Here is a 24,287-nt window from a genome sequence, read left to right as displayed (position 1 = left end):
GAAGACCTGACTTCTGGAGATACCTCTGCCTCTGTTGATATACAAGAATGATAGACAACAGTCTTGGATGGGAGCTTCAGCCCTCAATGTCTAAGGTTAAATGAACCTCATTCCACTTCTATTTCTACAATAACAATAAATCATCACTTCATCTATGATTTTTCATCAGTTTGAACCTCTATCAAAACTTGGCTCCAAGAAACTTCAGATACACTTGCAGCAAGGAAGCACAAAACTGGAAAGATAAAGTTTAAACTAGAAACTTTGGAACCCTGAAAACCTTTGGTTTGGATTCAGGATGCTGTGTTTTTTGATTAGTCTTTTTCGTGCTCCTGAGACACACAGTAGGGCTAAGACACCGGTGTAACCTGCGTGAGTAGCACCAGAGGGACTGCTTTGAGAAGTCAGACCTGGACTGGCAGGGTAGGAGGGGAGGCACACTAAAAAAAATATCAGATCCATGGCCATGCAGCATATGTAATTGTGATTTTTTTTTCCTTTTTAATTTATCAAATTGAGAAAATCTCTAAATCAGGTGTGCTTTTTATAAGAAAAAAGTATGCCCTCTTGGTTCAGCTATTCAAGGAAGGCAGTTTTCTACATGTCCACTCCATAAGAAGATCAAATCGTCCTTCAGCAGGGAAAAACTAAGCATCCAGGTCCAGTTCTGTATGGGAAAAAATGGCAAAGGTTCCATTTCCCTTCCTGGCTGGCCAACAGGAGAAGTTCACAGAGGGTGAGCAGACGGGCTCAGCCAAGCCGCCCAAGAAGCAGCAGTGATTTCTCCTAGCTGAGAATATAATCACCCTGGCAAAGCCTGTGCTAATGGGAGATTGTTCTTCAGCCAGTCGGGGATATTCCTAACCAGATCTACACTACAAGAACAACAGCGTGCTCCAAGACAAATTCTTGAACTGTGGCCATCTCCAGCCTGGGCCAATGTGCCTGGTAGGAAGAGCTCCAAAGATTTTTCTTCTTCCACAAGAAAGAAGCAATCAGAATAAGGAGAGACCTCAATTAGAAATGATTCAACAGGAGACAAATTAGATGATCAGATTCAGGTGTGGAAGGGAAACAAATGCTTAAGTGGATCAGTATGATGGAAAGGCAAATTCTTTTGTTTGATACTGATGCTTTTGGTTCACTTTGTGTTAGCAGATTGGTTTGTCTTAATCAGATCTAAGTCTCCATCCTGGTTGTTAGGGCTAGAAGTACCAGGAGAGGAGGAAACCATAAAACTCTAACAAATTCAATTTTTCATTAAGAAAATGAGAGTGAAGACACTCAAATCAGAGTGTTTAGCCACGTCCAAGCCTTCCAAAGCCAGGCCACACTGGAGCAAACTCAACAGCCATGCTCCACACCAAGCAGCCATCTGCACCCCCAGGACATGGCACCAAGATTTCGGTGCCATTAAAAGCTCAGGTGGAGCTTCCCCTTGGTGGGTAGATACCAGGGAAGATAGGCACAGATAGACACGGAGCCAGGGAGGAGGGGATCCTCACCATGAGGAGTGTGCTACGAACCCTGCCAGGACAGCATCCTGCACAGCTCCATGGCAATTGCCTTGGATGCAAACACAGTGCAGGGCCAGCACTGGAAAAGAGTTTTAGAAGCAGTTTATGCTACATAAGAACAAAACAAAATGAAAGTGCCTGTCATTGTACTTAGTTGTGCTTTCATCGTGTGGCATAGCTCTGGAGAATTTATGTTTTCATACTCATCCCCTTTGGTTTATCCCAAAAGAGAGGACATCTATCAGAAAACACCCTCAGTACTTCTTATGACTCTTTCAATAACATTTTAATGTTTTCACTGTTTATATTACTTCCAGGGAGACTGAGCTCATGCCTAGAAATGAATGGTTACAGGACACATACTGTCCCTGAACTTTAGCCATAGCTCACAGAGGCTGCTACAGCCCGGCTTGGGCCAAGGCAGCATTGCCATAGACAAATAAGACCGTATAGAATAGCCAAAAGGTTGCCCCAGCCTTTACTGCCTCCTCCGTAGCTGGCAGCCAGGGTATTCCCAGGGTATTCAACGCCCTTGACAGAGTAGCACCAAGATATCGCATATTTCCAGGTGCCTTGAGAGACACTTGCTTTCACGTGATCTCTGATGAGGTGGTTTAGGTTCTTTCTCCCATATACAGAGAACACCAAAGGGAAATGCACCGACATCTTAAAATGAGGCCAAGGGTGCGTGTGGTATTAGGGAAGACAACACATATTGTAGATGTTCATTAATGGCTCCTGATCTGTATCAGCAACCCGTAAGCTGGGGAATGTCTGCAGACACCCCAACAGACACCCCAGCTCATCTCTTCATCTTCACAATGGAGAACACCCCGAGTCCTTCACAAGGGATGAGATTAGTCTGGTCTCTCAGTCGTGTCTCCAGCTCAGACGCTTGGGTTTCCCCTGAAGTCAACCAAGAGGTGCTGACTTTGTAAAGAGGTAACTTGCTGACCTGCCTCAGACTTCAGCTCCATTTTCTGCTGGCTGCATCTCTGCAGGGGCAAAAGGGGCACCCAGGCTGGATGCAGCATCTCTTGAAGGGGTGACATGCAGGTAACCACCTGGCTGTTGCACAGACTGTTGCAGAGCCACCACCACCGCGTACCACGATCTCTCCTGGGCTGTCAGTCCCGTGTGTGTGGTATCTGAAGCACTACGTGGAACATGTCTACAAGAGGAACTAATACAATGTCAGCTCCTGGCAGCAGCAGTTTTCCTGTGCCTCAAGTTCCAGTTGGAGGGGGACAAAGACTCAAAACTTTTCTAGGATACATTAAACATCACATCCTTTATTACTGCTTCTCGTTATCGCTACCTGATGACCAACAAGGGTGTAGAAACATTTTTGCTGACTGGGCTGAATTGCAACACATTGTTTAGCTACAAACTGGCCACCTCAAGATGACACACTGTCACTTGGAGAATGTTGCAAGTACCACCCATCAGAGGAAATGGTTAAAAGCAGGCAAATATGCGTTGTCCTCATCGGCTGTTGAAACCACTGTTAATGCCACTCTTGAGGATGAGACACTGCAGATCTGTGGGATGTTGAGAGCCCAAAAAGGGTTCTGGGGAGAAGGGGGAGCCCTGGTCACCAAGAATGCTCCCTCCAGCTCTATCAGGTAGAATGACTCACTCCAAAGAGCTGTATTGTGGCACAATGTGAGTGCTGCTCATTGAGAACTGCCTTTGGGCAGGAGCCACTAGAACAACCCAGGAACTTCTGAGCCCAGGACAGACATATAGAGCTTGGAAATGTTGTTCCAGATATGCCATAATGCTTGCAAAGGCTGAAGACCCTGAGTGGTTATAGAGAAGCATGTCTGGAAGGGACATCAGAAGGTCCCTTTTGGCTCACTGAAGCAGGATCATAATGACAAATGGTGGAGGAGAAGATACTTCAGGAGAAGTTTTCTCAAAGCAAGTCAGTACTGTTTAACCTCCCAATCTGAACAAACAGTGCAAAACTCAGATTTCATCACCAGAACCAATACTATCGGGTGAGTAAAAACCTACAGCATGTTTTAGTTTACAGCACAAACTTTTACCAAAAAAAACCTTGTTAGCTAGCTGGAGGAAAGGCGCTTTCATCAGCTAGAGTTGCTTCTGTAAGAGGAAGGACTCTTCTGAGAGATAGTTATCAAGGAGACAGCTCTTCCACCTCTTCCACAGCCAAAGGCAGTTCAATAAATACAATCACACAATCAAGAATAGTTCCAGAAATTAAATAACTTTGTGACCAAATGCAGAGGGACTGTTTGGTACAAATAGTTGGACAGTTCTTGCATACTCAGCATTTTTATGTCCACATGCCACTCTCACTACGTGAGAACATCCAATGACCCCTCCTTCATCTCACACCATCCAAGGAGATGAGATCTATAGCCCAGCTCTTGAACAGGTACTGACACTGTCCACAGTCACTGCATTACAGAGCAGTTCTGTAGGACAGACAGACCCAGTGGATCACAGGTCCCATTGGAATCACCCTCACACATGGAAGCCACCACACTGGATCACCTCTGAAAGCCTGGAAACGATCTGGCCCTTCCCTTGCTCACAGAGACACTTTGCGAGCCTAGAGATGAGTTATCCACCCACACAGGAGATTTGCAGCATGAAAACCGAGCACAAAAATATCCTTGTTATAAAGGCAAAATCTCTACCTGAAGAACAACTGGAATAGGAGGATAGAGCCCCAAACAGGGAACTACCAGCAGCTATTACCCAGCTAAGCCCTCTTCCTGTATGTGGAGTTTAATAATGGGATGCCTACAAGCAAACTTCTCCCTGCTTAAAGATCACGCTACTCAAATGAAGATCGAGCTCTCCAAGTGCAAAATCCTCCAGCTGGAAACAGTCCCACACAGCAAAGGGAGCCCAGATGTGGTCCTAACCCATCTCTGAAGGTGTCTTCCCAACAAAAGCATATTCCAGACCAAGACTAACAGCAACCTGACAGATAATTTATAATGGCTAATGGCCTTCCAAGTGAGCAATTTTTTCAAAGAGGACAAGTCCTTAGGATGTTTCCAAAACTATAAGGACAACTGCTGCCAATGTCATCTCCTCTGGGCCAAGAAGAGAAGCACTTGTACAAACTGCCCTCCAAACTAATCCAGCTCCGCAGTGAGTTTCACGCGAAGCAGGGGGGTGTGCCCCAGCCAAATCAGATTTACTCAGGGGACACAGCCCCAGCTGAGCCTATGACTTGAAGCCCCGACGTTTCCACATCAGAACCAGTTCTGCCAGATGAGCCATGCCCCAAGCCAGGAGAAGTGTATAAATGGAGCCACTCCCTAACCAAAGGGCATTCAGTGCTGGAGAGTATTCCTCTCACAATAGCAGTTTTCCTCTTCAGAAAATGCCATTATTCTTCAAGTGACCTTTCCAAACCAATGACCAAGACTACAACCGTGAGCACTGTGCAGTACAGAGCATGGCTTGCTTTGGGTAGAGCCTGGGACTACTCCAAAGCAACATTTTCCCCTGCCAGAAACCAGCTGCAGTCCCATGTTTAATCATTCTGCCGTCCCTCCCACTGCACTTTTGTGGTCTTTAGTCAGAAGTTCCCTGGAACCAGCTACTTCCAGTTTATGTAACAACTCCGTTTCCCATTCCAGAGGAATTACAAAGCTTCTGAAAGCAGCAAGCCAATGCCACCCGTGCTCCAGTTTGGCCAGGGCTAATTTTGCATGTGTTAAATGTGAAGTAACTGGGCACACGGGAAGCTAAGGTTTCTTGACAACATGTAACAGGCAAGTCACATTTCTTGGCATACACACTCTGGAACATACTTCTCCTACTCAACACAAAACAAGGGAAGCTTAGCTGAGAATTAGAGAAATCTGGAAGTCAACATTCAGTTATGAAGAAGGGCACGGTTGGCTCACACTGCTGACTGTGAGGGGGGATTTTTCTCAATATCTACATCACACCTTAGGTCAACGGCCCAACAAGCTCAGGCCTTTGGCATGAGTTATGACAAGGGCTGTGAGCCCTTTTAATTAGTCTCACTCTTAGCTACAGCGTGCAAATTCTCTTTTGGACCAGGGACCACCAGGAATAAGCTCAGAAGCTTCTAGGGTTTGTGTGACAACTGCCACATCTCTCTGGGATCTGTGATAACATCTGGGTTGGTGCAGAGCAAGACCTGTATGACGGTGATGCAGCAATGGTAGTGCAGAAACCCCTGGGAACGCTTGCAGAAGATGCAGACCCTCTTTCTCCAGCCCAATAAATGTTGCATGTTCAAAACATGCAAACCATAGTCTTCCAAGACTACGTTTTGTGCAGACCAGATCTCTTCCAATACTATGGCAGAGTATGCTCCAGAGCCGGAGGCAGTGTAGCCATTCACCAGCTGTGAATCAACATCGCTGCAATGCCTCAAAACCCTAACAGGCTTTTTTGTGAGAGCTCTGCTGCACTGCACAGGTGTATAAGCCTGGGAGTGTCTGAGCTCACTGGTGTGTTTTAGATGCCCTGTTGTTGTAGGCAACATTTACAAGAAGGGACCTGATGCTGACTGAGACATGAAGGACCATCCTCCACCCTTGCAGAATTGGACATTCTGGACAGGAAGGAAATGGACAGCTTCCATTCCCTCGGCTTTCCTGGCTAGGTAAACTATTCCAATTAGGATATTTATTTCAATTTCTGACTCAATTTTTTCTGCAACTTGAATCAAACGTTTTGGGGGAATAAAGGAAGGGCTGGGTGGAAAGACAGATGGGTAAGTATGACCAGTCAGCAGATTCTCAACTCTGCTCTGAATCAGACCCTGGGGAACCAACTCCTTCAAAGTTTGTTGGTTTTTTAGGTTTGTTTTCTGCCAAATCAGAGCACTGTGACAGCCAGGAGAGGCACCCAAACTTGCACACCAGTCTTTTCCACTCTTCAACCCCCCACTCTCATCTTGCAAAGGATCTGTCAATTAATACCACCACAGAGACTGGGGGATCATCTCGCCCAACATCACACAGCTGCAGCACGGGTATTTACACTAAGCCGGTCATATTGGTTTCCCTCTACAGTCCATGAAAAGAAATAAGCCCTTTAAGAGCGTGACTCATCTGACCCACTTTAGACTCTACTGCAGGATGCGACTAAGCGTGGTGTGCACTGGTGAGCAGATCTCCAGTGGCTATAACGCAGCTCGGGTGACTAGCTCACACGGACAAACCTCCACAGCAGATGTCTGCGTTTACTCAGATTCAGCCCAATGCATCAGACTTACTTGGAGCTGGACTGAGCCTGTCCGTAAACCGCGTCCTGCTTGCAGCTCATCATGGGCTGGGCGTAGACCACATCGGGCTTGTTGCTTGAAGGGCAGGAGAGGGCTCGTGCTGGCATTTTTTTACTTGTCCTGGTAGTTCCTTGCTGGGTGCTACAGCTGCTGTAGATGCTCTGGCGGTTCAAGGTTGCCTTGTGCTCTACCCGGCCCCCAACCTGACTCTTCCTCAGCGTGCCCCGGGGCGGTTCGCAGTAGAGGTCGGGCTCGCTCCGGCTGCTCTTGATGTTCTGCACAAAGCAGTAGTCGCTGCCAGCCCTGGCGGGGCTGCAGACAGCCTTGCTGTAGTGCTTGCTGCCCCAGCCCTCCATCTGGCTGTACGAGCTGTAGCGCCTGTTCTCCACCTCCCGCTTCAGCGTCCCATTGTATAGCTGGTCAATGAGAAAACAGGAGACAAAAAAATTAGGAAAGGGTTGAGCTGGAGGTGGACATTGCCAAGCTCACTCGCACTTGACTGTCACGGCTACCAAAATCCTATATCCCTCTTAGATATTTTTGTGGCCCAATCTCCTGGTCCTTGCTGCGTGAGCCTGGAGGGAAGAGCACATCCAGCCTCCTCACATGGAAACATTGAACTCCAAGCGTTGCATGCAAACCTACATGGCACTTGAGCTAATTAATCTGAGGCATCAACCACACGAGAAGATGAATGGCATCATGGATACCTTGCTCTCCTTGTGGGTCTACAGGTGTTTATGTGCCAAGCAGAGAAGAAGCACCACGATTTACAGGAGGTCAGCCCACCTGCAGCCCTTACAGAAGTGCCAAACCCTCCCTTGAAATCTGAAGACATTTAGTGATCAGGAAATGTAATCCAGGAGCTGGAAAGCAGAACTGAAACCTCAGACATGATCCTGCCATTAGAGCAAATGCCTCATTTCCAATTCATGTGGTCCAACCCAACCTGTAAGTACAGGAGCCGAAGTTCTTATACCTTGTGAAAGGTCACACCACATCTCTTGCCATCACAGAGAGTGATGCCCCATTCTGATCTTCCAGCACGTATTTATTTTTAATTTCCTTATGCTATTTTGTTTCCCTTCGATCTGTAAGTTCCCTACGAAGGGAGTAAAGGGAATGAAAAATCAGTAACCTCATTGTGCCAAGAAACAAGTGGAGACAATTAATATCTATTATGAGTTACAAGGTGTGTAGAACCAGATCATCTAATGGGATGGTCTGAGAACAATGGGGGATATGCTATAAGAATGGAGATGACTAAGCCAGGAAAAAAAGAAAGAATCAAAGACAGCAAAAAGCACACTGCAATTAGTCACATGGAACAATGGTTTTAGCTGGGCTGCTGTCAGCTCAAAACATTTTCACCACTTCTCCAAAATTCCTCCAGATTTACTGCAACTACAGCAGGGTTGAATGCAATATTCTCTTGCAATGCTAAACCTTCTGGATGTCAGTGCTGGCACTTGGAAGCCTGCTGGCTTGTCTCCAAACGAGAGAGAAGTCACTAAGGTGTGTATCATCATCATCATGGAATCACAGAATCATAGACTGGCCTGGGTTGAAAAGGACCTTAGAGATCATCTAGTTTCAACCCCCTGCTGTGGGCAGGGCTGGCAACCACTCAAGCCGCTGCCCAGGGCCCCATCCAGCCTGGCCTTGAACCCCTCCAGGGATGGGGCATCCAAGAATGTGTACTCCAGAAAGGAAAAAAAAAAAAACAACCAAACTGTTTTAGTGCTGTTTGCCCCATGCCCACTGCATCCCCCTCAGCACACTGACAAGCAGATCCCAAAGACATACAGCAAACAGGCGTGAAAAGGACTGAAGAATAAAACTGCCTGCCTCATGCCCTTTTGGTTTATCTTGGGAAAGCTCTTCTGTGGTCTCTTGTTGAGCCCAGCATTTTTTTCCTCACCTAACTTTGAGCAGTGGTACTTTGGATGCCTCCTGCTGCAAAAGCCACCCCAGGATCCCTCGGGTTGGGAGGGAAAAGTCAACACTGGGACCTTGCTATTTCCATGGAGGTTCAAGGCATGAGGTATGAAAAGGCTGTGGCTGGTGTAACAGTCAGTCAGTGCCTTTGAAAAAAATATCCCTGTTTCCTAACCTAGAAACACCACATGACAGAGAAATTGGTATCCTCTGCCGGCTTGCCCCGAGTCCCGCTGCTCAGCCCCACTTCATCCCAGCCCTGAGCACACTCAGCATCATTCCTGTCTACAACACTCTGCAGAATTGTCATTATGTTAATTAATTAACCCAAATATTTCCATTAACAAACTAATCTTCAGGAATGCGGTGAATCCTCTCTGCTGCATCCCGGAGAGTTGCACAGGTAACGGCTGAACACTTTTAAAAGGGGTTCCCCAGGAGACATGCCATCTGGATAAGAAGAAAACCTTTAGTCCAGCTGGGCTGACACCCAGATTGCCACACCATTTGAGCACAAGTCTGAAGTAGTTTTCATACTTTCATTCTGCAGGTTTGCCCCTAAACAGGTGAATTGCTGGAAGGGGAGAAAAGGGGAGCAAGTTCTCTTTGCGTTTACTCCAGAGGACACAGAAAAAACCTGTTAGTACTGCAGCACAGCAGGTAACAGGTTTGGTGCATACTGCAGAGCTCCCAGGGATTCGGAGGGAGAATTTGCATGTGATAAGAAGAGCAAGGATGAGGCACATGGGTAAGTGCAATGAGTCTTGGGGGCTCCTCTGGCCGTGGAGCAGGCTCACTGAAGTCTCCAGGACGGCCATGCACGGAGGTTCTCTTCATCCTGGTTTTGCTTTGGATGCAGCAACAGCAAAGTGAACTTGCACAAAGTCATGATCCACCCCACTGCGGATGAGGATGTCCTTCTAGGAGAGACATCATCCTCATTTTTTCTTCATTTTTCTGGATTCAGAAACCCTCGGGATACTGAGGGATGGGAAGGTGCAGGGTGGACTTGGCTGCTGGGTGGAACAGGGAACCCACTCCCAGGGCTCAGCATTGGCAGCATCTGGCTGGAGGACAGAGCAGCACTTTGTTAGATGTGAGCCCTGTCATTTTTCCTTATGAGTCAGTGTAAGCTGGGATTATTTTGTAGGGCTGTCAGAAGCTTGGCAGAACCATGGAGCCCCTGGGCATTTGCTGAAACCAATTCAGCTAACCGTGGAAGAGCTGTTATTTATCTGAAGCTATTGTTTGCTCTCCAGTGTACTCACACCGGCTCTCTGCCAGCAGAACAGGCGAGGGAAGGTGTGAGTGTGTCTGTTTATTGATATAGACTTATCGATTCTGTATTTCCTGCTGTGTTTTATAGTGGCAGGTAGCATTGTCCTCCTTCTTGCCAGCCCTGAGAAGGGTGAAGCAAAGAGACCGCCTGTTTGGAAAGACACCTTTCTGCAACACAGGGAGCCCTGGGCGGCAAGTCAGTGCAGGTCCTGGCAGGGCGGGGAAGCCTTTTGCAAACTCATGGGAAAATAGTTCCCGTGTGATGTGAAGCTCATTACCAAAGTCAGTGCATGACTTTTATTGCTGATTCTACCAGATGCTTGGCTGAGCCCATTTTAATCTCTTTCAAGTGGCACGGACCTAATTGGTATCTTAGGATTCCTCTTTGCAGCAGGAGCCTGATCCAAAGCCTCCAAATCGATGAGGAGTCTCCTGACAGCTTCAGCAGATCTCAGACCTGCTTGCCAAATTGTCTCTATGAATCCTCGCTCAGACGTAGCTGACCTGCTCGCTTCTTGATCTCGGCAAAGTGCTGTGCTCGAGCCTTAAGAGCAGCTTTCTCAGCCTAAAACCTAGGTCCCCATTTCAGATGTTCACCCAGATAAGTCAGAGACCTTCGCTGGAGCAAATGCAGCCGAGGGAGTTGGGTTCCCCGTGTTATCTCTTCGCTGGATGCAGCGATCAGGGAGATAGGATGCTCAGCAAGGCAGAAGCGAGGCACTCTGTCTGGAGGAGAGATGACATCTCTGGAGGTGACGGTGATGCTATTACACAGACTGTGGTTTGAAGAGCCACCTGACAACAATCTTGTAGCTTTTGCTGATGCCATTATGTGTGCAGAGTGAGCTCTCCCTACGCTGAATAGCATTAGTGAAAGGAAATAATCAATCCCTCGCCTTCAAACCTCATAAACCGCCCAGATTTCCTAACACCCTGAATTGCGTCTGCCCACTGCCTGTGGGTGTTTGCACGGGGGAGGTGGGCCAGGTCCACACCTCCTCCCTTTAGGAGCACGGAGAAATGCTGGAAAAGGCAAGGAAGTCCCTCAAAGCAGTGATTCCCTCTGCGCTGCAAGGTCTGGAAAGCGTTTTAGAAGCGGACAGGCTGTCACCAAGACTTCTCCCCATGGGCCCTGAGCGGCTGGGACAGCGTGGTCGCTCTTTCCTTTCAGCCAGATGTTGTCAAGCACCGACAGTCACGTGTGCTCGTAGGATGCAGGAGGATGCTCACGTGGAACTGGGCAATACCAACATCCTGAATTTTAGCCTGAACTTCTCCTCCCCACAGTGAAAGGAACCTGTGCGAGGCCAAGCCTTGGGAGCCGTTCATTCATATTAAAACAAGGAGGGGAGGCACGGGGAGGAAAGGCAGCGAAGATGAGCACTGATAGCGTGCAGGTGCTCTTATCAGGCCCAGGGAGTAAGTGCTTCCCTTCACCGGCAGCAGCAAAGACCTGCCTGGGAATGAATAGGCATTGGTGGATCACTAGTCCTCAGCCTGCCTTATGGGACCATTCCGGAAACATCAACTGGAATATCCAACAGTCGCACAAGACAGGTAAATAAATATCTTTAACCTCTTATTTCAACTGGAATAAAACTGGTGCTAGAGAGAAAGTCAGAATGGCATTTTCCCAGTCGTTGACCATGAGTCCTTTTCTGTTTTTCTCCCGTTGTCTAACAGGAAAAGTCCCTCTCCTCCTCCCACTTTCCAGAGAAGCAGAAGCACAAAGCAAGGCACACCAGCCCTGGGAATCGCCCTGCGATCTCAGCACTGCCTTGCCACGTCGGAGGCTCTCCCAGATAACTGGGTGTTTCTGACTTCTGCATCTAAGGACGCGATCAGTTCATTACCTAGCTCTAATTTTTTCCCTTGCAATTTGTTTGTTTCTAGAGCAGCAGACAGAGAGAAGTAAAGGGCTCCGTATAAACACGTCAGGAGCAGGTTTCTCCCAGGCTGGAGGGCAAAGCACAGGCAATGCAACATGACAGCGTCCCACCCTGAGTGATGGGTGGAGAAAACTCCTGATGCTGCTTGCGAAATGCTTTAGCTGCTGCCTGCTACACATTCCGTTGCAAGGAGAAAAATTGCAAAACCAGCAAATACATTGTTTATCCATTTCTGAATCTTTCATTCCCACCTCTCCTGGATGCTGCCTGTCCATACGCTTGTTCACCTCGTACTTTACGCAGCTGAGATTTAGGTCTTGATGGTTCAGCTTGCTCCAGACAGGTAAAATAATGTCCAACTTTCTACTCCAAAGCATAAAGCCTCTTGCAAAACCTCACAGGGAGACCAGGGTCTGGCCAAACACTGATGTGCAACAACTATCAATCCTTGTTTTCTTTGATAAGGTTTCCCAAACCACTCTATTTTGCCATTTTTTTAACTTGAATGTGTCATGACAGCAAATGACAAATTTTGTCCTGAAATCCTTATGGAACAAAGCTCCCACTGACCATGGGAGATTTTTGTGCACAGAGGCGAAGCCAGCCAGGGGTAGCAGGGACCATTCCCATCTGTCTGCAGGGCAGTGGGCAGCAGGCAGGCAGGTCTCATGGCCAACACCTCTCATGCAGATAAAGCATTCGGGAGAGAAAGCCCTGCAACTTTCTCCCACAGAGGAAATTTGTTTAAGAATCTACATACAGTCTCTAGTGCAGAGACATCACCAGAGTGCATGTTTTTAATTAGTATCATAACGGACATAATTCCTACAGACACCAAGCTGGGTGGGCCAGAGCACCGAGCCCAGGACTGAGGTGGTGCCTGAGGAAAGCAGTGGTGAGCACTGGTGGCCCAGTGGCCACTGGTCCCCAGCTGCTACATGCCAGGATGCAGCTCAGTTACCTGCTTTAGTTGTAGCACTGTCAGACTTGCCAAATATTCCTTGGTCTGGGAGCAGCACTACTCTTAGTAACGCTACTTGGCGCAAGCCCCAGGCTGGTGTGGGTTCTGGGGGATGTTGATCTGCTCATCCCCTTGGAGGCAGAGCACCCCAACATCTGAGATGTGCCCCATTCCCTGCCTGGCACACCAGGGGCTTGTTTGCCCCTCGTTCAGGGCAGTGCCAGGGAGGGGGGTCATGCTGCATCTTACACCCACATCATGCCAGTGTATTTCCTTCTTGTGGCAGCAGCAGCACGGGAAGGTCGGGTGTGTTTCTGCACTTTGTCCTGATACTGCACCATCCTGATAGTGACAAAACAGACGTGGGACCTGGGAACCTCCCTGACTCCCAGCAGGGATGGACCTGCCATCCCAGCAGACCTGGGCAAGAGCTGTCTTAAGCCTCAGAGGGTCTTTGCTGACGGTATGTGTCCTGCCCCCACATACTGCCTTCTCTTGGTGTTCAGGATCTGTCTGTGCATCTCCAAAGCCGTGCCTGCAGTTGGGGTGAACAGTGAACAGCCCACTCGCTGCAAACCACAAGCCACCCAACTGTGATAGTGCCTTGAGCCTGGTGCTGAACAGATCCCATTTTTGGGGTGATACTGAGTCAAAGGTGCGGCTCATGTTAAGACTTCTACCATGACTGCACTGCTTTAGGTGCCCAGTTGCTCTTACTCAACCCTCCCTCGGGTTTGTCTGTGTAAACTGTGGTCACCGCTGTGCTTCTGCGGGACCTCGGGCACTGCTCAGCCCTTACATCAGGACACGGCACAGTCAGATGGCTTTGGGAACTGGTGGCCACTCCTAACTCACGTTGTCAGTGGGGTGACACATGTCTCTAAGGGTCTTCTGGGCTCAACAGCACCTGGATTGAAAGATCACCCAACACGGAGATGTTTGCAGTCACTAATGCACCCGTTGCTGCATCCCACCGTGGTCACAGTGCAAGTGGCACTGGGGACTTCATCCCTGCAGGCTGAGCCAACCCCTGACCCATGAGCCAAGGAAACGCTGCAGCCAAGTGCAGCTCTGCTACCGTCAGAGGTGGGGTCAGCGCCTGTTTCTGGAGTGGTCCCACTGATGCCAGTGTTACCTGCCCTGGTAATGAGTCAGTACTCACTGCAGTGTCAGTTACGGTGACGCCATGAACAAGGCACTCCATGACAGGAATAAACAGAAAATAGTCTCTAATAATGTGTAAATCGAAGGTTTTAGTCAGAGGTGTTGACTGATCCAGGGAGAGCTTTTCCTCCAGATCTATATTTTCTTTTGCTCTAATATTTGAACATCAGTATCTTAAGGTTGAGAAGAAATCTTGGAAGCAAAAGAACTGAGATTTCCAAGAAGACACAAAACCAGACAGAAGGACTAAGTCAGGAATAATAGTTTTTAAGAGCTGTGGGTGAGACAGGGTGAACAACATACCTACTTGCTGCGAAGTTGTAATTTAGAGTCACCATCTAAGCCAATGCACCGATAAGAGCAGTGTCTAAGTTGCAGGTGCTGTGGAGCAGCAATGTGGACATGGATTGCCTGTTTTATCTTTTTTTAACTCCAGAAGTATAAAGAGTAATTAATTTTCCTGAATACTGTACTGGCTCATTTCCCTGAAATATCTGAATTTGCTTATATATCTCAAAGGACTTTGGGACTTCCCAGAAATATTCACAGAACCAGCACCAGCCTGAAAGAAGTCCAGAAATCTTGTCTTCAGAAATAGATTTGCTTTATCTTTGTTTCCATGTCTTACAAACCAGGAATTACAAATAGGAAATATTTTTTTAAATGCCTAGAACCTGCACAGACTTCAAACAGGTCCGTAGACAAAAGTTAAAGTGTAACCCAAGCTGGAGGCTGGCTGTGGATGTGTGTAAACCTTTAACACTTTTCTGGAAGAAGCAAAATGGAGGAGGTTCCTCCGTGCGGTTGGGGAGTATGGTGTCTGTTAAGCTTGTTAAGCAGATTTAGGCTTGAGGTTATATGTTCCAATGCGCCAATGGCACTTGGGACTCATCGCCCCTAACTGCAGTCATCTACCTGTTAGGCGACTGCCCCGATCCAGCTGCCGGTGGAAGGAGATAGGCATCCAGAGGGGCTGATTCATCCTGACCTGACAGATCTCCAAGATAGGGGAGATGAATCACCTCCTCGTAACTCTCTCTTTGTTGGCTATGGGAGGAGTCTAGACAACTTGTTAAGACTAAATGGCTGATTTTCAGATAGACACAGTTAGGTAAGACAAATTTTACTGTGAATCCTTCTTGAGTCCCCATCCCTTTTTCTACAGAAGCTGACGTCTTGAAGACCTTTACCAAAAATTTTCTAGAATGAAAGGCTTTTAATACACTTAGGTTTGGAGAAAGACCTTTCCTTCATCAGTAAATGCAGAAGAGCCCTTCAGAGAAAAGCCATGAACTGCATAAATTCATGGTGAGCCAGAAGTTACTGAATTGCTGTGTGCATGGTACTCTGTGGTGTATAATGAGGGCCTTGATCTTCATAATCATCTTGCAAGTTGCTCACCAAAACACCAACGTCAGTGCTGACCTGAAATCCCCAGCAGCCAGTGGCATTTCTAACCACCTAGCATTTGTCCAGCTGTCATAATGACTGGGAAGAAGATCAGGAACGAACAAAATTAAACAATAACCCTCACACCAGCAACACTGGCTGCAGTGCCACCTTGCCACACGAGCATGAGCTGGAGGGACAACTGCAGGGCTGGGGCTTTGCTTCCTCTCTCTTTAACAAAAAAAAAAAAAAAAAAAAAAAAACCCACAAAAAACTCGTGGCAAATTTTGGTTCTGCTTAGACAAAACATAACAAACTTGGTTCAGGTGTCACAATAGAAACACATCAAGAAATCATAGAAACACGACATCACAATCATTTGTCTTACAAAGCTCTGAGACTCCACCTCTGGCTCAGGAGGTCCCTCAGTTGCAAATTTCTGGTGGCCGCAAAAACACTCTGGGATGCATCACTGCCTGGTTACCGTGCTTAGACCCTTCTGCAGGGGCCCATCACTGCCCTAGTGATGGAGATGGGACACTTGGCTAGATGGACCTCTGCTCTGACCCATCTTAGTCACCGTTTGGTCTTAGACCAGGCTGGAGTTTCACCAGCTCACCAAAGGGCATTGAAACCAGTCAACAGACAGCCTGTAGATAAAAATTTCAAAGATGTGCCAGTACTCCTGGTCTCCTCCTGAACATACAGTAGGCAGCAAACCCAGTGACGCAAACCCAGCAAGTGACATTATCGCTGCCTTGAAGAAAGCATGCTACTCCACGGCCATTAAGAAAGACAACAGATAAGTTTTTCTGAAGCTGAGGAATGCTGATGCTATGAACAGGCAGAAGATTTGGCAACTGCAAGGAAAATCTTCAATCCCCTGTCTCTGTGCGTGGAGCCAACACAAGCACCTTTCCTGGTTCAACCCTTGATGGTTGGCAGGGAGCTGCTTTACAGTCCCAGAGTTGTTGAAAGGAGCCCAGTCTTTTCGCCTTATTCAAATCCAAGATCTGTGAATTGCTCTTTTCTACTTTATAGCTGATTAAAACCAAGGAAGAATAGAATACAGGTCTGAGGTGGAGCGGCAACACAAGCACAAGCTGTCCCAGTAGACATTGGAGTGGCTAGGAGTTATTCCCAGTGTACCAAGAGTCTGCCACCAAGGACAAGACCAGGACATCTGTGGGATGTATAAACTCAGATTGCACAAAGCCAAGTACAATCTCACCTGTGCTTTTTCTGGCATTCTATAACATTTTCTTTGGAAGTCACTATGGGAGAAGTGGACCACCTCTCTTCCAAGCTCAGAGAATACCTGCAAAGGGTCTGCACTAGCACTGGGACTGGGAATAGCGACACAACAATGGTGCAAATCCCCTGATCATCACCACTCAAACACATTAGTTTTGTTCACAGAGAAGTTTCAGTGCATGGAAACAAAAATGGAAACTGTCCCAGGTGAGCAACAGATGTGTTCCAAACTTGAACACATATGCAAGAGCCTGAGCCCCTGACTGATCCTTCAGGTGGCTTCAACCTCTTGTGCCATGTGGATATTAATCCACAAAACCAAACTAAATCTTGTCCACACTAAAATCCCCAACCATGTACAACATAGATATAGGGTCCTTGACCTAGTGATCCTCTCCCATTGCATTGAATTACCTTCTAAGATAGCCATAGCCATGCATAATCTCTCTTGGGCAAGTTTCTGAAGTGCAATGGCCTTACTACATGACTGCTCTCTGTGCAGGTTACCTCAAGAGTATGCCACAGTTCCCAGATAAAACAGTATCTTACCGGATATCCCCAGCTGCTGTTTCCTGCTTGGGTTTTGGTGTAATAGCTGCCCCGGGATGTCCCGTAGCCATAACCATCAGCTAAACCATCATACATGGAACCTGTAAATGGAAAAAACACGGTCAGCAGGAGAAAGCAGTCCCAGCAGGCACCCCTTGAGAGCACAGTGCTCTTTTTTCCAGTGAGTTTAGTTACTGAAACCTTCACAGGAACGTAAGAAATACAAGCAGTAAGTTGAGCCCCTGCCATTGCAGGGAACTCATAGAAGATGTTCATTTCAGAAGAGCTCTTGGAAACTCCAGCCCTCAGACCACAAACAACAGTCTAACACTTTCAGTACAAAATGCAAGTGCCATAAAATCTACAGTGGATCAGAGCAGACAGGGTCAGAGACCGGGACAATGTATGAGATCTTTGCTCTATGAGAGGAACTGGATGATATTTTATGCTATACCTCCTGGAAGGTCTGAACCTGGAACATACTTCTCTTATTCTGATTTGGAGGTAAACAAAATTTGCCTCTTCTCTGAAGGCGAAACCCACCCTGGACCCTTTGCCAGTCTGGCTTTCCTGGTCTGAATACTAACCATCACATCAACACAAGCAGCATGAGCAAGGCTTGCTGAGTTATATAAATTATAAATAACAAACACGATAGGTAAATGATGATCAAGTCTATTTAACATTTGGGGATCTGAAATAGTCAAACATTAAAAAAACCTAACAGCACTGCTTTAAATTTCAATCTCCAGCCTCTAAAAGATCACTCTGCGTATTTATACTTTCTTTTCCTGTAAACTTATTCAGCTCCATCATTATTTTGTGGCACTGGGGAGCTATGTGAGACCAGATCTCAGATATGTTTTGTAAAGATGCAAATATCTTGGCTCAGGAGGAACCCATCAGCCATTTCCACTATTTCTCAGTGCTTTATTCAGAGTGTTTGGATTTACGTATCCCAGCCCTACTAAAAGCTCTTCCAGCTGTCTCTCACCAGTAGCCCTTGGCAGTGCAATCTTTGGATCCCTCCTAAAAGTATTTTACTCAACACTACATTCATCACTACAAGAAAAAAAGGAAATGAGTCATTCTCTTTCCATGCTGGAATTCCCTTCAGATGGTCCAAAAGAGTTTAAGGTCACTTAAGTTTCATTTTCAGAAGTGCTCAATAATCGTGGCATCCCCAGTCCCGTTATGAGGAAGTGCAAACCCTATGCTACAATTAACTTCCAGGGGAAGCTCTGAATGTCTAACGAACTACAAAATCAGGACTTACCTGTCTTAAGTTATGCACCTAAACTGGCGGGTAATCTGAGAAATATCCTAATCTCCCTGATTGTTTGATAAGACTCATCTCTTAGATAAACTGGATAAGCTCGACCACAAAGGCCCTGAAGCCACTCAGGTCTCCTACAGCCGCTGATCCTTGGAATAAATCTAGTTTATTGCCTTGCCTGAGGCATCCAGAACCTGTTACGGTGAATTGGTGCGTGGCTAAAAATTCTTGCATTTTCTCAGGAAGATGATTCCTGTAGATGTGGTACAAATAACGAGGTTTGCCTTCTGTTGTTAACAAGAGAGGAGCAAGACTGCATGGATGGCAGCATCTGAAGAACATCACTGAATGCAGAATAAGGAAAAGCAGAGTAATTTCACAGACATACACTTGTGCAGAAAACCAGAGGATCTCATTCTCCATAAAGCCTATTGACTTGGTGGGCATTGCTCCCTATTAATATCTCTCCAGCCCTAATTGCTTCATATATATTAAGTTGTACAGAACTTGCTGATAAGACGGTGGCCATTGACATGCAACAGGAGATACAATTTAACCTGAAAGAGGGGAGATTGCGATCAGATATTAGCAGGAAGATTTTTCCTGTGCGGGGGGAGAGGCAGTGTCCCAGGTTGCCCAGAGAAGCTGTGGATGCCCCATCCCTGGAGGGGTTCAAGGCCAGGCTGGATGAGGCTTTGGGCAACCTGGGCTGGTGGGAGTTGTCACTGCCCGTGGCAGGGGGGTTGGAACTAGGATCTTTAAGGTCCTTTCCAACCCAAACCATTCCATGATTCTATAATTCTAATTCAGCTGTGTCCTTCACCTTGTGCTTCCCTCCCCATACTGGGATTGCTCAGAAACTCCAGATCAGTGCTGGGCTTCAGCAGAAACAACACAGGGCTTGAAAGTTTGGGACAGGTGATTCACTAGGGGACAGAGTTAGCTAATAACAATAGCTCTGAGCACAAAGATAAAACAATCCCATGAGAACAGTTTCCTGAGAATTACTTCTTACAATCAACCCCTCGTTCTGTGCAAACATGTAACTGCAGGCAGCAGCATCTGGAGCATTTTCCTGACATTGCAAGCAGTTGGAAGAAAGGGTTTCTGGCCGTGACTCACAGGGAAATCTGACCTCCCTGGGGACCATGCTTTTCTTCTCAGGATCCATTTCTGCCATGGACAGTGCTAAAGACTCTGAGGTTGAGCAAGGAGACACCAAAAATAAGCCAGTTTAGGCACACCTCTAATCTTCTTGTATGAATTTGCTGTTACATGACCACATTCAAGAGACCAAGCCGTTCATGCAAGTTTATGTCCTTCAGTTGTTGAAAAGTTGCCTTCACCTCCAAGAACTTGTATACAAGAGCTTATAAATATATAATTACATATAACCTCAAATGTTCAAGGCATTTTGAAGCCACCTTGCTGGTAGGAGAAGGTGCTTCTCCTGCCACCACACAACTGTGGTTTATTGCTTGCAGAGCTCAGTCTGAAGGCCAGGAAGAACTCGGGGATTTTCTGATGGAGGTGGCTAAAGAAAACATCATCTTTGTTTAGTCCTGCAAGTTTAGACACTTCCCTGCCTGTTTCATCTTGAGAGCCAGCCTGGAGGTGTATCACCAGCCCTCAGGGAGAGGAAGAATATTCCTCTTTTCAACCACTTCAAGGGTAAAGACCATGCAAGTGGTCACAGGTCCTGAAATTTTGGGATAAAAACTACACTATCTCCTGGAAAAAAAGCATTTTGGCAGAGAGTGGAAATGCTCCTTGCAGGAAATGCCTCCCTGGTGCTTTTTTCTAGCTATGTCCATATGTCTGTGTCCCATTTGTTGTCATCCAAGCAGCTGTTCGGGTCTCTGAAGTGCCCTCTTGCACTTGGACAAACACCGAGTGGGTTAAAACCACTGTCTTAGCAGTCGATAACAGACAGGACAGAAGTGGAAAAGACACGGATGGGAGTCACTCAGATGAAGCATAGCCTCCCAGTGACCATGGTTATGGGCAGAAAATACCTGTGAGGGCTGCTCAGGCACTGCCTGGGCTGTCATAGGGACCCCTCTGTCCCACCCCCAAATTGTCATTCCCCCAAGGCATTTCCTACAAAACTTGGTCAGTCTAAAATTTCATTTTTCAGCAGGACAGCTCACGAGGGTAAAATCTAACTGTGACAGGTAAGGACTGCAAGATCTTGCACTTAATCACTGTGGGCCCCACTACAGACTCATCTTGGCCCTCATCCTCCTCTCTACAGCTGTTACTGGTCATTGCAGAGCAAACTGAGACTCCCATCTGACCCAATATGCCTGTGCTTCATGAGTTATTTACTTTCTTCAAAAGCTGCTTTACACCCCTTGAAGGTAAGAGAATGATGGCAAGGAGAAGAACTGTGTTAAAAATGCCATTTTTTCAAGCAAGACAGTGAAAGACTTCAGCTGGACACAGAGCTAACAGGGAGCATTGTGGAAATGGATGCATGTTAATAAATATTAATTTGTGGCAAGGGAAGGCAAGACAAGAACCAGTCACTGGCAGTGCAGGCTAGACAAGTTAAATCATAAACTATGCACGGCTTTAAAACAATAAGGATAATTAAACATAGGAAAAACGTAGTAAGAGAAGAGGGCCTGTGGGAGGCACAAAGCAAAGCCTGGATGCCTCCTAGGAGAGAAGTGTTAGTGAAATCCCAGGAGCTGAGATTCTTGCGGGAATGACCAAACTTCATTTTTCCCTTCTGGCCTGTGAGCTAAAGGGTTTTGGTATTTTTTTTCTAGACTAGTAATCTAAGGATTGTGGAAGAGTGGATGGCTTCCACTGAATCATCCCATGCTGGGAAAAGGCTATAGAAGTTTTCAAAAGACTTATTGTCCCCAAAATCTCCTCTTCCCTTCACATCAGAGTAATGACCCATATTAAACCTAGGCGGGATCCCATTAGAGCTGGGTGGGATCCCATTAGAGCTGGGTGGGATTTCTCCCCTCTCAGCCACAGCTGGCACAGCAAACCTCTAAATCACAGCTCATCCGTGGCACAGTTGGATACAACACTGATCGGTTGGGTTTCCTCAGATCTTTTCTCCCTGCTATACCCTGCCAGCCAGTGACACGTCACTCGCAAAACTTTTCTTTAGCCAGAGGACTCCGCAGACTAGGGCTGTTGGCTACGAGGAGCTGGTTCAGCTTGGCCCAGCCTTTTCTCCTGCCATGCCACTGAAATTCATTTTCCCTGGAAATTTGCATTACTCGCAAATTCAGAGGGAGCCATCCAGTCACCTATTCCCATGGTGAGAAGGGCAGATATACCCTAGGGCAGACCCCACAGACCCAAAACCCAAGGAGGGCAGACTCCACAGACCCCAAACTGAAGAGCTCTGCAGCCATCCTTGGAAACACCCGTAGCTGCTGCGCTGAGAAAGGGCCCCACAGTGGGTGATGGATTATGCTGCTTGCTACTGGTTTCTGCTCCCTGCCCTACCCCGGTGCGCACCAGTTCCAGCCCAGATGGATCACCTTGCCCTGCAGTGGCTTGTGCACACGTTGGGTGACACCAGATCTTCAGAGAGTGGCTACAATGCCCTGATCCGCTGGACTCCAAATAGGCAATTTTATGTATCCACCAATTAGTAGGACGTTGAGGGAATGTCTGTTGACCCTCTAAAGAAACTCCGTAACGGGATACAACACCTATCCCTGCTACAAGCAAGAAGAGTCCATGTCCATGCTCCCCATCCTACACACACAGGCCTATGTGTTCCTGAAGCTGAAGGAAGCTCTGCACCACGCTTCAGCTCCTGCTCGAACCATAGATCAATGGCCAGCAACAGACGGCTGGACCCGGACCAACACCCAACCAGACACACGCAGGACACTGTCTGGGTGCAGAGGGAACAAGGCACTCGAACACTTGCCACGGGGCTTTGTGAATTCCCCAGCTTGTACTGCCTTCGAGGAGCATCTCTGAGAAATCATGGGGGGATGCAGGCAGGCGAAGTTGGAGGAGCACTGGAACAGGCAGACATCCACACCTGACAGACCCACGTAGCCTGCTTGTAGGAAACAGTAATGCTTCTCATGAGGTCTGCTCAGCTAACTTTTGGATCAGCAGCATTAAATGTCAATACTTGGAAGCTCAGCCTGACCCTCTGAGGCTTCAGCCCAGGAGAAAACCCTGGGAATAAATGTCAACTTCTTGCCCGTGTGGGATTCCCTTCAGAAATGCACTGAGCGAGCAGCCGCTGGGGTGAACCAGCCACCAGGACCTTCACGGGGGCCAGCCTCCCCGTGGTGGGAGCGGGAGAGCCTTGGCCCCGTGTTTGGAGGCAGCTCCTGGGAGCTGGATGTGACTCAGCTTCCCTGGGACACAGAAACCAGAGCTGCACATTTCCACGCAATTCCCATCCCCAGACATTCCCAAAAGTGTCTGGAGGAGGGGTTAAGCTTCAGCTTGTCGAGCAGAGACGGGCAGCTTGGGAATTTGCTTTTCTTTTTTCCTTTCCCAGAGGTTTCACCTGGGCTCCTTTCTGAGCAGAATAATTCCCCTCTGCCTCCCCTCTGTCTTGCCTGTGGGCAGCAGTGGGACACATCTCTCTGCCTGCTTCGCCTTGAAACACCCCTCCACTGGAAAGGGAGCCTGGCAGTGCCCCAGTCCCCATCCACAGCCTCTCATCCTGGTTTGTATTTTATTTTGTCAGGTCTGGCACCATAACAATAAACAATAAACCCTCCTGAGATAGGAGGAGATTTGCATCTCCCATCGCCACCCATTTTGGTGTCAGAAGAAAGCTCTCATCGTCCCTTCCCCAGCCCATCCCTTGGAGTCTATGACCACAAACACGCCAAATAAAGAGAAAGCAGAGACTTGTTCCTGGCAGTGCCCATCACAGGATGGCACACATGCCATCCACCGTGAATCTGCTCTATTCCCTCTGTCACAGCAATTCCAGTGCATGCAGCCAGGATGGCTCCTATCGGAGCACCACCTCCACTCTTCACCCGCCAGCCCGGTGCCACCCGGCTTCTCCTGGTAAACCAACACAAAACGTGCATATGGACCATGGCACCTGGATTCAGCCTCATGATTCAGCTTGGAAAAGCTGCCAGGCAAGCCAGAGTCTCTGAAAGAAGTGGCGGGGACTGGCCCAGCTCACTCAGCTTTCCAGCAAACACCCCTCTACACGCTGCTTGATCCAGACGTGGCTGAACGGCTCAGTCCTAGCCCCGGCACCCCCATCTCCCCCAAAACCTCGGGCTTTACTCCTCCCGGTGAGCTCAGCCGGGCCAGCGAGTTCCCTGCAGCTGCTGGCAAAAGCACCTCCGGGAGGCAGGGGGTTTGTGCTGTGGCTGTTGCAACCCACTGGGTTTGCAGCTCCCAGCTGGGGAAAGCTGGGGTTTACCTCTAAATCAGCCTTCTCCAGACACAAGGACGGAGAAGACCATTTGCCAAGCTTTGAGCAAAAAAGGAAGGTATTCCGGTAGGAAATCTGCCTCCAGGACTCAGCTGATTTCTTGCGTTCTGTGGCAGACTCGATGCATGGAGGCGGACCGGCTGCCTGGACCCCTGCACCCTGCTCTGCCCGTCTGCAAAACGGACAGGGCTGCAAAGCATCCCCCATGATCCAACATGAGCCACTGCAGAAAGAAAAGGACATCTCTCCTCCTAACTCATCTCCTTCCTACCACTGGCACTGGGGTGTCCTGGAGGCTCCCACGATCCCAGCCTGCAAATGGGGGACACGTTGGGAGCTTTGGAGAATCCCAAGCTCAGGTTTGTGTCCTGTGTGTAAGCAGAGCTGCCTGCTCTCCACCGGCTGCAATGCTCAGGG

At 47.9% G+C, this 24,287-nt stretch overlaps 1 protein-coding gene across 1 annotated transcript in view; it reads right to left on the bottom strand.

The window, feature by feature from the left end:
• PKP1 (plakophilin 1) overlaps nucleotides 1–24,287 on the bottom strand; it is a 42,920-nt gene that overhangs the window by 17,973 nt on the left and 660 nt on the right. Inside the window, exons 2-3 of the mRNA XM_010082832.1 lie at nucleotides 17,191–17,291; nucleotides 6,760–7,184 (exon numbers count right to left, since the gene is read on the bottom strand). Of these exons, the coding sequence (XP_010081134.1) occupies nucleotides 6,760–7,184; nucleotides 17,191–17,291 (526 nt within the window). The remainder of the gene's footprint in view (nucleotides 1–6,759; nucleotides 7,185–17,190; nucleotides 17,292–24,287) is intronic.

This window comes from Pterocles gutturalis, unplaced genomic scaffold (assembly GCF_000699245.1).
Source record: "Pterocles gutturalis isolate BGI_N339 unplaced genomic scaffold, ASM69924v1 scaffold5760, whole genome shotgun sequence".
NCBI lineage: Eukaryota > Metazoa > Chordata > Aves > Pterocliformes > Pteroclidae > Pterocles > Pterocles gutturalis.
Note: the sequence above shows the minus strand (reverse complement) of the source record. Positions and strands in the feature narration are given on the sequence as shown.